The sequence below is a fragment of the Taudactylus pleione genome, unplaced genomic scaffold, assembly GCF_031769625.1.
Source record: "Taudactylus pleione unplaced genomic scaffold, aTauple2 ptg000061l, whole genome shotgun sequence".
NCBI classification, from domain to species: domain Eukaryota; kingdom Metazoa; phylum Chordata; class Amphibia; order Anura; family Myobatrachidae; genus Taudactylus; species Taudactylus pleione.
In genome coordinates, this window is record NW_028284463.1 from 15,969,486 (window position 1) to 15,984,315 (window position 14,830).

The 14,830-nt window shown below is 48.9% G+C and overlaps 1 protein-coding gene across 2 annotated transcripts in view; it reads right to left on the minus strand.

Moving 5' to 3' along the window:
• Positions 1-9,703: 9,703 nt before the first annotated feature.
• Positions 9,704-14,830, minus strand: part of SHMT1 (serine hydroxymethyltransferase 1) — a 32,719-nt gene continuing 27,592 nt past the window's right edge. For both annotated transcript variants that reach the window (XM_088464940.1, XM_088464939.1), the window contains exon 12: positions 9,704-10,449. In XM_088464940.1, the coding sequence (XP_088321066.1) occupies positions 10,277-10,449 (173 nt within the window). In that variant the 3' untranslated portion in view covers positions 9,704-10,276. The remainder of the gene's footprint in view (positions 10,450-14,830) is intronic.

Consider the following 14,830-nt stretch of genomic DNA (forward strand, 5'->3'; position numbering starts at 1 on the left):
AGCTGTAGGGAGGCGACCTTCTCCGGAGTCAGGAAGATCCTTTGCTGACGCGAATCCAGCAGGGCTCCCAAATGAACCATCCGCTGTGATGGAATCAGGGAGGACTTTTTCCAATTTATCAACCACCCGTGTGCTTGCAGGCAAGCGATCGTCAGGTGGAGATGTTGAAGCAGTACCTCCGGGGAGCTCGCCAGCAACAGGAGGTCGTCCAGATATGGCAGCAGCCGTACATTCTGGTTCCAAAGATGTGCGGCCATGACCGCCATAATCTTCGTGAACACCCTTGGTGCCGTGGAGAGGCCAAAGGGTAGCGCCCGGAACTGATAGTGGTGTTGAAGGATAGCGAACCTCAGATACCGCTGGTGTGAAAATGCTATCGGAACATGGAGGTAGGCGTCCTGGATGTCCAGGGACACCATGTAATCCCCCGGTTCCATCGCCAGAATGATGGAACGTAACGTTTCCATCCTGAACTTGGGAACTCTGAGGAATTTGTTCAGAGACTTCAAGTTGAGGATAGGGCGATGAGAACCATTGGGTTTCTGCACCAGAAACAGAGACGAATAATACCCCGTCCCTCGTTGTGATAGAGGAACGGGAACAATGACCCCTGCTTTCAGCAAGGACTCTATAGCCTCCTGAACCTGAAACGCCTTGGTCTTGTCCTGAGAAGGACTTGTGCAGAAAAACTGGTGGGGTGGTCTGTGCCGAAAAGACAGGGCGTACCCCTGGGAGACCACTTCTCGAACCCAGGCATCCGTGGTGGTATTGTGCCAGCACTGGGCAAATAGAAGAAGTCGGCCTCCCACTCTGAGGTCCCCCAGAGGGAGGCCCGTCCCATCAGGCCGCAGGTTTATCTTCCTGCTTGGAAGAAGGGCGCCGAGCACTCCAGGCTTGCTTCTTGGGTTTAGAGGCAGTCTTACTCGCAGACTGTCTCGGGAAGGACTGACCTTTCGCCTTACCCTGAACCCGAAAGGAACGAAAAGCCGAACTCCGAACCTTAGCAGGCAGTGCCGCCGAAGGGAGGAAGGCCGACTTGGATTTAGCCAGGGTGTCCACTATTTTGTCCAAGTCCGGACCAAATAGTAATTCCCCATTGAAAGGTAAGGCCTCCAGACCCTTCTTTGAATCAGAGTCCGCTCTCCAGGACCGCAACCACAAGGATCGGCGGCCAGACACCGCTGCAGCCGATACCCGCGAGGTCAGCAGACTAGCATCTAAAGAAGCTTCACCAATGTAAGAAGCAGCGTCCCTCATTTGTCCCAACAACGCCCGCTGGACATCCGGAGCGTCGTCTGGGAAGGTATCTTCCAATGCATTGGCCCACCCCTCAATGGCCTTGGCCACCCAGGAGATGGCCATGGACGGTCGGGCCACCGCCCCGGAGAGGGAGTAAATAGACTTTAAGCAAGTCTCAACTTTCCTGTCCGTGGGATCCTTCAGCGAGGATATCGACGGTAATGGCAAGGTGGCGCCCCGAGTTAAACGGGTGACATGGGAATCCACCGCCGGTGGAGTTTCCCATTTTTTACAATGTGCCTCAGGGAAGGGGTAATTAGAAGCCAACCGCTTCTGAGGAAGGAATCTCTTACTGGGCGCCTGCCAAGCTACCGCCATATGATCCGTCAACTGATCCGACAGGGGAAACACCGCAGAAGCCACCTTAGTTTTTTTGAAACTAGGAAACTTCGACTTAGGAACTGGTGCCTCATCCTCTGTATCCATTTCCTGGACCGAGGCGTCCGAGTCAGTGTCATCAGGGTCCTCCCCATCATCTGAGGAACCCTCTGAGTCCGATACCTGAGCAGCCCGTGTCATGAGTGGGCGTTTTGAAATCCTAGAAGGCATGTCAGTCTGCAACATTGACTGAAAAGCCGAGGAAGCGGCCGCCAAATTTTGCACGGAGTTGGAGAGCACATCCACCCATGGTGGAGGAGTCGCCATAGGGGCCTGAAAAGGTACCACAGGCTGCTGCGGCACAGGGGAAGCCTGTATATACATAGGTAACCCCGCATAGGGACCTACTGATTGAGACCCAGGAGGACTCCGCAATAACTGCGGGACACCCGGGGAATGGGGGATGGTCGGCTGGGGCACCGCCCTAGTAGGGAGAGCAGTCGGGACCGACAGACGGTCCGCAATAGACACCAGCACTTGAGAAAACATCGCCCACGGTGGTTCCTGCGCCAGAGAAGGTCTGGATGGGCCAGGAGCCACCTGGCATCGACTACACAGGCCATCCTGTGACAAATCCTCCCTATCTACTCCTGCAGAACAGCGTCCGCAGGAGGCCAACACCGGAGCCACTGAGCGCTCAACCTCCTCGTCTGACATGACAGAATATATTATATATCTGGCACCAGGGTAGAAGTAAAACGCACTCACCGGTGTGCTGAACAACAGCCCACAATATGGCACTGAGTAGCACACAACTGTATGTGACGGACCTCACAAATACGTGATCTATATAAGTGAGGTCAGTAGAAACGCCCCTCCCCCACACACCTGTAGGGCTTGTAGGAGAAGTAAAGGGATAGGTATAAGCTGACAGTAAGTAGAAAATAAGCACAGACGGCAGCACTAGCAATTGTCACATACCATGCAGGAAGATATACTCACTGCACCTTTACACTACAATCAACCTGCCCAGATTCAGTGTCTGGGAGGGCTATAGTGCTGTGTACGCTGTCCTTAATCAGGGGAGAGGTACACAGGGGGACCGGTCCGCGTGCTCCCTGAGATCTGCGCTGCCACTGGGAAAATGGCCGCTGGAGACCTTAGAGGAGGAGTGGCCGTGTAACTGCAGCTCAGCGACGCCAGACTGCGCGCTGAGCTGAGGGGAGGAGCCGCTGACAGGGAAGGCTTCCTCCCCTGGCTGGCCATAACCCCAGGGATGCTGGCTTCCCGCTTGCCCCTTTATCCCTGGTGGTCTAGTGGTCCCACGGGTTATGGGGGGGCCCGCCGCCACTGCCAGCAGCCTCCGGTCTGTCCCCAGGACCGGAGGCTAAAGGACTGCATTTAAGGCATTCCGCGCGCCGCCGCTAGCCAGCGACGCGCGGCTTACCTGAATCCCCGGCGACTCCGGCAGCAGTCCTGGGAGGTAGACAGAGTCCGGCTAGTACGGACTCTGCCCTCCCGCCGCGATCCCCAGATCAGTACTGGCGTCGCGGCGCCAGTCGGGGATCAGAGCGGCAGCGTGGGCGTCTGTACAGACAGCCCTTCGCTGCCGTCTGTAGTAAAAAGATTAAAATAAATAAAATCTAACTTAAAATAAAAAAGCTTCTGGGGGCTGCTCCTGCAGCCCCCCTGCGCGGTGACCGACTCCGGCCGGGCACCAGCTTACACTGAGGTGCCTGTGGCTCGGGGGCAGGGTATAGAGGAGGACCCAAGTGCATCCTGGGAGCTAAAAGCTTAACTGTGTGGTGCCCATGGATCCTGTTCCAGCTATAACCCCAAGGTCAACCCTGTGGACCCCCTATGGACCCTGAAGTAGAAATCAGGATTAATTTAACATGTAGAATTTTACCATCGATGGCCGTCGTTTGGCATTTCTGACCGGCGGATTGGCTGGCAGATGTATGGGGCCCTTAAGAAACCTGTTACACCAACCTCAGCCAGCAGATGACTACGGATGATGAAAACGGTAATCCTAAAGCAGCTGAGGTGATGAAGTTACTTCTTATGTGCAACGGGTCCTGCACGGGGGGGGGGGGTTGGGGGAGTTTGCTAGGACCCATAATGCTGGGGGAAAAATCCGCTCATAAACAACACTGAATGAAACACCACCACCAACACACTTTGTTAACTTCATAGGGTCCACAGGGAGACCTTGGGGTGTAGGCGATGGCTCTGGAATACGGACACCACATAGTTAAAAGCTTTCAGTTCCCAGGATGCACTTGGTCCACTCTCCCTATACCCCGCCCCCGAGCCACCTCAGTTTGTAATAAGCCAAAAGAGGAGGATAAGAGAGAAGGAAGACTGGAACACTCAAAAACCACATTCTCACAAAGGATACGGAAAACTGGTGACCAGCAATATAGCTCATATGAAGCCAGGTGCGTCAGGGCGGGTGCCCTGTGGACCCTATGGAGTTCAAAGAAAGTGTTAACAAAAGGTAAGTCCTTACCATAACTCATTTTCTTCAGGGTCCACAGGCTCCACAATGAGACCTTAGGGACACGCCTGCGCTGAGAGGAAAATCCGGCGTTCAAAGGAAACATCCTGAGAGGCGAAGGTATCAGAGGCATAGAACCTTAGAAAGGTCTGGACAGAAGACCACGTGGCCGCCTTACACAGCGGAGGCACCACGGCAAGCTGCCCATGGAGGGACCCACAGACAGAGTAGAATGAGCATTAACAGAAGTCAGAACAGGCAGGCCTGCCTGTAGACCTCTGAGTAAAGGCAGGTATCCACTACTAGATATACAAACGAGAGCACGATTACGACATTGCAATCGTGCTCCCGTTTGTATAACTAGTGATGTGCCTAGACTGAGCGTTCAGTCCAGGCACATCCATCATCCCCGCACATGCTGAACCTGACGGGATCGTCAGGTTGACCAGCATGTACGGGCGATGATAGATGTCGGAAGCGACCAGCGTGCACGCGCATCGCTGGTTGCTTCCGACCAAAACATGCCCGATGCATACGCGATTTGCAAGCGATTGCATGATAACAACGTAGTTATTGTGCAATCGCTTGCTAAAATCACCTAGTGGATACCCCCCTATAGTCATACGAAGCCATCTAGCCAATGTTTATTGGCTGGCCATCCTTTCTTGTGAAATCCAGAGAGCACAAATAAGGAGTTTAATTTTCGGAGGGAACTGGCACAGACCACATCCAAAGAGTCCTCACCTGCCAAGAGGTCCGGTGATTGAAAGGCCAGGACTACAATTTCCTTATTAATGTGGAAACTAGAAAAACAACTTTAGGAAGGAACCCAGGGTGAGTCCAAAGCACAGCCTTGACCTGGTGAAATATCAGAAAAGAGGAGCGACAGGAAAGCACCTCCAACTCTGACACCCTCCTGGCGGATGCAATTGCCAGAAGAAAATGAGTCTTAGCTGTTAACCACTTGAGTTCCAGTTAGAATCTAGTGGTTCAAATGGAGGGCCCGAAGGACTACCGCCAAATCTCAAGGAGCCACTGGGGGTACAAAGGGAGGTTGAATCCGGAGGACACCCTGGAGAAAGGTGTGGATATCTGGAAGTGGAGCAAGTCTTTGTTGTTGAAACCTTACCGACAGAGCAGAGACATGCACTTTTCAACAAGGCCAGGCAGAGGGAGAGGTCCAATCCAGCTTCAAGAAAAAACAGGACTCTGGAAATCCGAAACACCTGCGGATCGTAATTTCTGAGACGACACCATTGGAAATATGTATACCACACTCTGTGGTAGATCCTGGTAGAAGCTGGCTTACGCGCTCTAAGCTTCGTGTTGACGACAGAGCGAGAGAATCCTTTGGACCTTAGGAGGGATGTTTCAAGAGCCACGCCGTCAAAGACAGACAACCCAGGTCCTGGTAAAAGGTAAGGACCCTGAGACAACAGGTCCAGACGTTGAGACAATAGGAATGGAGTGTCGATGGAGAGACACAGAAGATTAGAGTACCAGTGACGCCTGGGCCAGGCTTGAGCCACCAGCAGGACAGTGCCTCCGTTCTTGTTTGAACTTCCGAAAACCTCAAGGGAGACTGGAGGAAACAGGTACGCAAACTGGAAGGTCCACTTCACTGACAGAGCGTCCACCAAAGTCGCCTCGGCATCTCTTGTTCTGGACCCATACATTGGTAATTTGTGATTGTAGCAGGAGGCTACGAGGTCAACTTCTGGGAGGCCCCATTTGTCCACTAGGAGTTGAAACACCTCTTGGTGAAGAGACCATTCCCCGGGCTAAGGAAGTCTGCTTCCCAATTGAGAACTTCCGGTATGAACACTGCCGAAATAGCCGGGAGGTGACAATCTGCCCATGTCAGAATGCGTGACACTTCTGTCATTGCTGCCCGACTTCGAGTGCCTCCTTGATGGTTGATGTAAGCTATTGTACTGGCGTTGTCGGACTGAACCTGCACAGGTTTTCCATGAAGTATGTGTTTGGCCATCTTGAGGGCCCTGTACATGGCCCGAAGTTCCAATATGTTGATTGGGAGTGTTGCTTCGACTGCTGTCCAACGACCCTGAAAAGAGTGCTGACCACTTCTCTTACCCAAGCGTCCTTGGTGGTTTGACACCAGCACTGGACAAACTGAAGAAGTCGGCCTCCCACTCTGGGATCCCCCAGGGGGAGGCCCGCCCAGTCAGGGTGAGGGTTTATCCTCTGGTTTGGAAGCAGGGCATCTTGAGCTCCAGGCCTGTTTCTTATGGTTGGCGGCTGACTTTCTAGGAAAGGACTGTCCTTTGGGACAAAAAGGAAGGAAGAAAGGAAGCAGTTCGAGACCTTTGGAGGGGCAGACGCTGAAGGCAGAAATGCAGATTTCGATGCTGCCAATGTGTCAACAATATTGTCCAGGTCTGAACCAAACAATATCTCCCCATTGTATGGTAAGGCTTCCATGCCTTTCTTAGAATCAGCAACTGCCCTCCAAGAGAGCAGCCACAAGGAACGACCCAGCTCTCTATAGCATTAGCTACCCATGAAATAGCCATGGAAGGGCGGCAACAGCTCCTGAACGAGTATATAGATTTCAGGCGTTTCCACTTTCCTATCTGTAGGATCCTTTAAGGAAGAGATGGAAGGCATAAGTAATGTAGCACTTTATTAAACGTGTAACATGAGAGTACACCGCAGGGGGTGATTCCAATTTTTTACAGTGAGCCTCAGGAAATGGGTATTAGGAGGCCAAAACACTTTTGAGGCTGATACCTCTTACCAGGCGATTGCCAAGCAGCAGCCATGTGATTTACTAGCTGATCTGATAAAGGGAATACTGCCGAAGTCACCTTGACCGGTTTAAACTGAGGATGTTTGGATTGAGGGGCTGGCGCGTCATCCTCTATTACCAATATGGATCTGACAGCTCGCACCAAAGCAGGAATATTAATATTTGCCCTAGACTCCGCCTCTTGCAGAGGTCAGGGTTAAAGGCATCAGCAATCTCTCCGTCGACAGATGACATCTCAGACTCAGAGCTGTGTGGACTGAGATGACAACACAGGACGCTTAGCTAGCTTCAGGGGTTGCTCACCCTGCAACATGGTCTGAAGGGCAGTAGAGGAAGCCGCCAAGCTCTGCACTGAAGTAGAGAAAACCTATACCCATGGTGGATGCATAGCCTGTGGTAGTCCCTGTAAGGAAATGACAGACTGCTGAGGTACAGGAGAAGTCTGCATAATCTGATGTAGACCCTGAGAGGGCATGATGTCTGCTGAGGAAAAACAGCTGGGACCGCCAGGCGGCCCGCAATGGAGGCCAGGAGGGAGGGAGGGGGGGGGAAACTTACAGGCAGCGCTAGCATAAGTCACATACAATACAGAATTCACACTGCAAATTGGTACTACAATCAACTACACATACTCAGTGTCTGGTAGGCTATAGTGCTACATACATTAACCCAACGGAGAGGTATGTAGGGGGACCGGACCTCACGCTGTCCTGAGAGAGCTGCGACTGCACCACTTGAAGCAAAAAAAAAAAAAAAGAAAATGGCTGCCGGAGACCTCAGAGGGTGCGTGGCCAGAGAACAGCTCAGAGAAGCCAGACCTCAGAGGAAAGGCACCCTGAGTTGAGGAGCCGCTGTAATGGGGAAGCAGTCTCCCTGGCTTATCGTTAACCCCCCGGGACGCTGGTTCCTGCACAGATTGTCCCTGGTGATCTAGTGGATCGCGGTGGCTAGAGCCTGTGTCCACACTCAGCCACCTCCGGTCTGTCCCGAGACCGGAGGTATTGACTGTCTTAATGCGTGGGTCACCGCTCGCGGTGACTCGCCTTACCTGTCCCCTTAGTGTCCGCCTGCAGCCTGGGTCCCCCTCAGATGCCCCCTCTGGCTCGGGCTATAGTGAGAGTGGACCAAGTGCATCCAGGGAGCTGAAAGCTTTTAACTGCGCGGTGCCCGGATTCCAGATCCATCACCTACACCCCAAGGTCTCCCTGTGGAGCCTATGGACCCTGAAGAAGAAATATATAATTTTTTTCTTCAATTCTATCCATCTATGTTTTAATAGCACATGAACTCCCCTCTCCCATGTCATGTGGCAGAGCTTCAGGTGTATCACTACACGTCTGCATTCTTTCAATGACATCACAAAGGGGTGCGACTGTCTCTTCAGGAATTCCGAACCAGAATCAAGATACAGGGGGTCCTTCCACACAGAATGTAGATTAAATCCCTGTGGTCATGTTGCCGATGCCAGAATCCTGACACCAGTTAGAATCTTGGTGGCAGCATTCCAACGTTAGTAGTGGGGTTAGGTTTAGGATAGTTACAGACGGGTGTCAATATCCTAATCATGCGGTCGGTGTTCTGACCGGCATCCCGACCTAGGGGACCGGTATGATTTACCGCCGGCAGAGGTGGAGATCCCAACTGCGCTAAAGGTAAGTTTAAACAACCCCCCCTCCAAGTGCATAATCCTAACCCCCCCCCCTGTCCCGCTGCCTAAACCCAAGTCTCCCGGTGGGGGGGGGGGGTGCCTAACCTAACCTCCCCCCCCCAGGGGTGCCTATGCCTGACCCCCCCCTTCCCCTAGCCTAACCGTAACCCTCCTTGGGGGCTGCCTACCCATAAGGCGTCGTAACCAGGAGACCCTAACCCCCGCGGCTGTCCGCGCCCGGCTTGCCTCCCATCGGGATGCCGGGCTCCCGGCGTAGGTAAATTGACAGGCATCTGGATTTCGACGCCTGTCATTAAATCCTTGCCAGGATTAGACAGTCGGCATCCCGACTGCATACCGTACCTAGTGTTCATTCCAGCACAATGCACCGGTCACAACCCGTGCAGTTCCTCTTTCCTGCCTGGTGTGTCGCTCTCTGCTTATTTAAACCCTTGAGTACTCTAGGAGGGAGGGAGAGGCGCAGGAGGGCGATTGGCCGAGCACTCTGCCTATAAGGGAAATCGGGCTCCTTATTGGACAAGCACACAATCATCCAATCAGGAATAAGTTGTAATTTCTACCAATTATACCAGATCCTTCTCTCTGCCACGCCAATACTTATGTAAGCAGGCCAGCAGCGATCTGGACATGAGGTATAAGAGACCCTGCTGAATTGTACACCAGCGGTTGCCCCTGAACAAGACAGTAAGTGCACAGGGAAGCTGCAAGTGCTAGACATGTTTGTGAGACCAGCAATAAACCGGTCAAGGTTCCTAGAAAACCCATAAATGAATAAGACTTCCGATCCTAGCTTCACATGTTGAACTACACCCATTACACTTACCATTGGGTGTAGGTCAGTGGTTCCTAAACTCAGCCCTCAAGTCACCCTAACAGTCAAGGTTTTAAAAAGATCCATGCTTGACCACAGGTGACTTAATTAGTACTACCTTCATTTTGATCACTATATGTGCTTAGCCATGGATATCCTTAAAACCTAGACTGTTTGGGTGCTTTGGAGACAGAGTTGGGAACCACTGGTCTTTTAACCTGTTGTCCTCATAGGCCTATCTCCATAACGCTGCATCACTTCGCTGCAAGTACAAAGGCCATTGGCTGTTTCACTGCAAAAGGAATCAATTCATTCAGCAACAGAGGAGACACCATGTACTACAAGAGATCCCATTTTATTAAGACAGTGTTGTTAGTGCAGTACAGTATCGGTGGTAAGACACAGCAAGCTGATGTACCTACAGGACACGGCGTACAATCCCAGTGTCCAGGAATTAGTGGACTTGACAGAGCAGCTTCCAGGATTCTGCAGCGAAAGTGCTGGTCATTAACCCTTCAATAAACCACCACCCATCGGCTGTAAGGATCTTTTTATATTGATGTGGGTAAATAAATTCCCAGAATTTCAAGTGAAATCTGAGGATGCTGGTGGTTGTAGTCCAGCACAAGTCGGATTCCTGACTGTTACATGAACAGAACAGACTGTAGCTGTCTGCGCCGGGGATAGAACATAATTACATTTCCTCTCGGGACTGATTATCTCAGCAAATGGTAAACACCAGCTTCTGGTGCCTTATCCAGTGTAAATGTCAGTTACAGACCTAGAACAATGGGGGAATTGGCAATTGGCTCAGATAGGTATACATGGTCTGGCCTAAATTTTCATCCATCATTTGCTTATTTTAATAACACTATGAAAATATCACAAAGGCCAGTCCTGCCGGGGTCCTCACAGGTCAGGGAGCCCCGGCAAAGGGAAGGCGCCCGAAAACTGTTCCACCTCCTCCTTCAAGGAAGAGATCTTCTCCCGATGCTTGCCGTCGGCCGCCAACTTATCCTTAAACTCCTTCAGTGTCGCCTTGGGGTTCATATCGTTCTGGATCTCCAGTGTGAGCAAAATGCCTGAAAAATAGAGATCAACAGGAACATTACATCTAGGCAACCTATGGCTGACATCCGTTGTGGAACTATAAGTCTCAGCATGCCCTGGCAGCCAGCTAGTAAACTGTAAAGCAGCTGGATTTCCTTATTACACTATTGCTGAGGTCACTGAGGTCAACACGGGACATTCTGGTCACACGGTCCACAAGCAGATTTCAGGAACAGCGATACTCCCAGCTGCAGTAACAAGCCGTTCTCCTCGCATGTGGTTTGCACATCCTACAAATAAGGGGGGTTGGGAACACTAGTTTATGCATAGCGAACTTCAGAATGGACTTTGGAATAAAAACAGGACTGCATTCACCATTAGAGTGGAGGAGGAAAGATGAACCCCTGCGATAGGGAGACTGAGATAAAGCCTGTAAGATTAATGCCTACTAAACCGAACACACTCTATACTCTCCACCCTCTGTAATAACCCCATAGCCTGAGCACATTAACACTTTTTTACATAAGCAAATAACGGAGACAAAACAAAAACACTTACAGGCTCTATGCTCCATTAAACTATCTCCATATACATACACCACGCACATAACTTCCAGTGCACGCGACTTCCAACATCAAACCAAAGATGTTGGAACGCTTTGCAGGAAGACAAATACATTCCCTATTGTTTAAGTCAAGAATCAAGGGTCGCCTACTAGGAGACCAGACCCTATCTAATCTTTGGGGAGAAAAATAGAAATTATTAAAAATAGTCACCATTGTAACTAACGGTAATCGTTTTTTGCTTATTAAACTGGCAGCTGCTGCAAAAAAAAACTAATATGTCACACTGGATCTCAACAGAACCTATCCCCATACATTTATTTCATACCAAATTCTCTTTCCTATTTTTTTATGGATTGGACAAAAACTTATTTATACAAAGAGAAAATGACAGGAACATTTTTTGATGTTTGGCTCCCATATATTTCTACACTTTCCGATGTTATAAAGGCTGCACTGAGAAAATGTTTCGGTTTAACATCCTTGTACAATATGGAAGTTTTAGCTACAGTTTTAGCCATGTTAACAATTATATTTGACTAATGTTATTAATATTAGTATTTTATTTCTTTGTTTCTGTATTTTATAGAATACAAAATGGTTATTTCTTTGTCACTGTATTAGTGTTCTAAACTATATGTTATGTATTATGGTTTATACCTGACATTGTAATACTTATTGTAATGTAATTTTGTCAATAAAATTGGTTGGAAAAAAAAAAAAAAAAAATCACCATTGTGAAAAAGAGACAAGATGGCTGACACGAGATTCATATATTACGAGATGGGTAATATGAATGCAATAAATACCTTCTTGGCCGATTTGGATTTACGGGACCTAAATTACAGGAGGTGGAACCGCAGAGCCTCCCCCCAAAAATATTCTGAACGGTTATCCAATTGGAAGGGACGAGAGAAGCGGCACATACACACAGATACACAAAGCTGCACAGGAAAACGGGTGTGGTGTAGAATGTCTCAGTCGGCATGTCAACATATTTTTAGCGCATATTTGTAGCGTTTTATCCCCTAATCCCAACCTGACATTGTGTCAGTCATCATTTTGACTGTCGACACAACGTTCATGTTGACATTCTGACTACATAACTGGGAAAACGCAGCTTCCAGAGTGAGGCGAGTGGGAAAATGCTGGGAAACAGTTAGCCTGGGCTGGATTCCCCCCGGAAGACTTACGCCCCCCATCTGACACACATCACTACTTTGAATGTGATTTAAATACAGAGAAAGCCGGGGACAGTGTTTGCTCGGAGAATAGAAATGAAACCAGTCTGCACCTGCCATCCGGCACTAAACTTCCCCAAATATAGAATACACATTATCTCACACACAGCGCCTCCAGCACAGCTGTGACAGAAAGACTCAATGAGAACTAGTTTCCTCCCCCATCACATCGGAGACAAAATGAAAGATAAACCAGAAGCAAACACAGGAATAAGCACTAATCCGGCTACATAAATGCCATTTTCAAATGTGTGATCTACACAATCCTACAAACCCGATGTCCTGCCGCAGACTGAGAAAACCGCAACACGCACTCTCCTCCAATACATACATTTCAGGACAGATCTCAGCTCCCGAACTAGAGTCTTAGCCAATGCCTCTGCGTACACCACTTCTTGGCGCACGCCGCAGAAATTGCGTCAGTCCTCAGCCGACCATGCTCTAAGCTCTCTTGCAGTCTTTGCGTTTGTTTTTCTTTTTTTTGATTGGAGCGAATCTTTATTGAATTTTTAGATTGCAAACATTGTTATAGGCAGTTTATTTTCTCTCTTTTCTACATTTATTACAGAACAGACACACAAATAAAACGGTACAGCAAATATCCGTGCATATGACATGTATACAGCAAATATCCGTGCATATGACATGTATACAGCAAATACCTGTGAGATACAAACAGGCATTGTAACAAGCAAACAAAGAACACACAATAAATAGTGTGACATGACACCACAAGAAAGTTAGCATTAGATGTAATAAAAGATATCTAAGAGGCAACTACTTAACCACATTAAGGTAGTGGGACGAACAATACAAAGGCAAGTTTACTGAAGAGACATTGAGGCTGTATATAACCCAGAATGAAACCATCTGTTCCAAATTTTTATCAAACTTGGACTCAGCCCTCTGTGCAAGGTACATATATTTTTCATGAGACACCGTGGAGTTAACAAGGGATTTCCAAACCGGTCTCAGAGGCACCATCCAGGATCTAGCTATGACCACCTTTGCCAATGTACAAAGAGTAAACACACTATAAAATATGTTGTCATCAAGAACGTCAGAGGGCCAAATCCCAATTATACACACCTTGGACGTCAACAGGGAAAGGGGAACCTCTGTACTAGCAACGGCCTGAGTGACAATTCCAAATATCCCTCACCAGGGAACATTCCCATAGTAGATTCCAAAAAGGTACCTTGGGATACACTGCATTTAGGACATACATTATTCAGGAGTCTAGAAGGAGTGAGATATGTTTCATGAAGAATAAATTGGATTTGCTGGATCCTAATAGATGCAGTGGAACACATGAGGAATCTCAATATTTAACCTCGATCCATTTGAGGTAAGCTAATGACCCCCGGTTAAGCACCCTCATAAGCTGGCATTGAGATCATGAAGACCTTCGAGCCCAGGATATTGTCTTGCATAAGCTTTCATGTTACAACGTCCTACTCACCTATTAGTAAACATGAAAATAAAACCTAGTCCCTAATTAGAATAATAAAATATTCCCCTACATGTCCTTTCTGCTGGTGCGGATGTGGACATTAGGGCAAACTACTCCATACGTCCCGGGACTGTCCAGAAATAACTTTCTGGAAAAAAAGGTAACGTATGATAAATTAATCGCCCAGGTTGGCTTGCACCACGGTCCCTCCTTATCCCACCTCCCCCTGAGCTTAGAGATTCATGGATCCAAGAATGATTTTACACCTCTTTGTAGGAAATAGAACAGAACAGAAGAAGAAGAATTGTTATTCTACAAAAGGAAATCTAATGAGGAGATTGAACCGAATATTAAATGAAAGCGACGTGACATTGCGGATGGCTCCCAGAAGAAACGGCTTGCCTTGAGTAGGTAGAGACCTCCAGCCAAGTCGCTATGTCCTGAAAGAATGAGTTGCAAGGGACAAAGCTGATGGGATGGAGGATGCAGTCTCGTGAGGAACAAAGCATAAAATGACGGGATGGTGAATGCAGAATTGGGAAGCACCAGCATAGAAGTCAAATCCCATTTTTGCTTGTGCAAAGATTGGTAAAAAGAGTTCCTTATACAGCCTGCATACAGGACTTTGTACGGGTTTTCTTAGCCATAATTGGTTGACCTTTGTAAAAAAAAAAAAGTTGCAGATGTCATTAATGAGGGTGCACTACCACCTGTCACCTGTAGCAGGAATTGCGGTCTTCACATATTACAGTTGTCATTAGTGCTTGTGTAGCGCCACCTGTCGACTGTAGCTGGTATTGCAGCAGATGCTCCCCTTGTGCAGTTCTCAGTCTTGACAGAGCGGATTGGGGGCCTGATTCATTACGGATCGCTACTGCGATCGCAGCTACAATTGCGCACGCAGGTATGCTGTGAAAATATGCTAATGACTGCAATCACAAAGCTAGTATAGAGACGCCCAAAGCCAGCATGGAGACATCCACTATCGCTTCCGCACATCCGTAATACCTTACAATCCTACGTATACATTGGTAACATCAGCCCCTCACTCACAATTACAAAAGGTCTGACCTTACTCAGAAATTGCTAACCTAGTCGCACGCAGCGAGTACACAACCTGCGTATGCCGTTGCAGTGGCTAATTTATGCGAGCCCA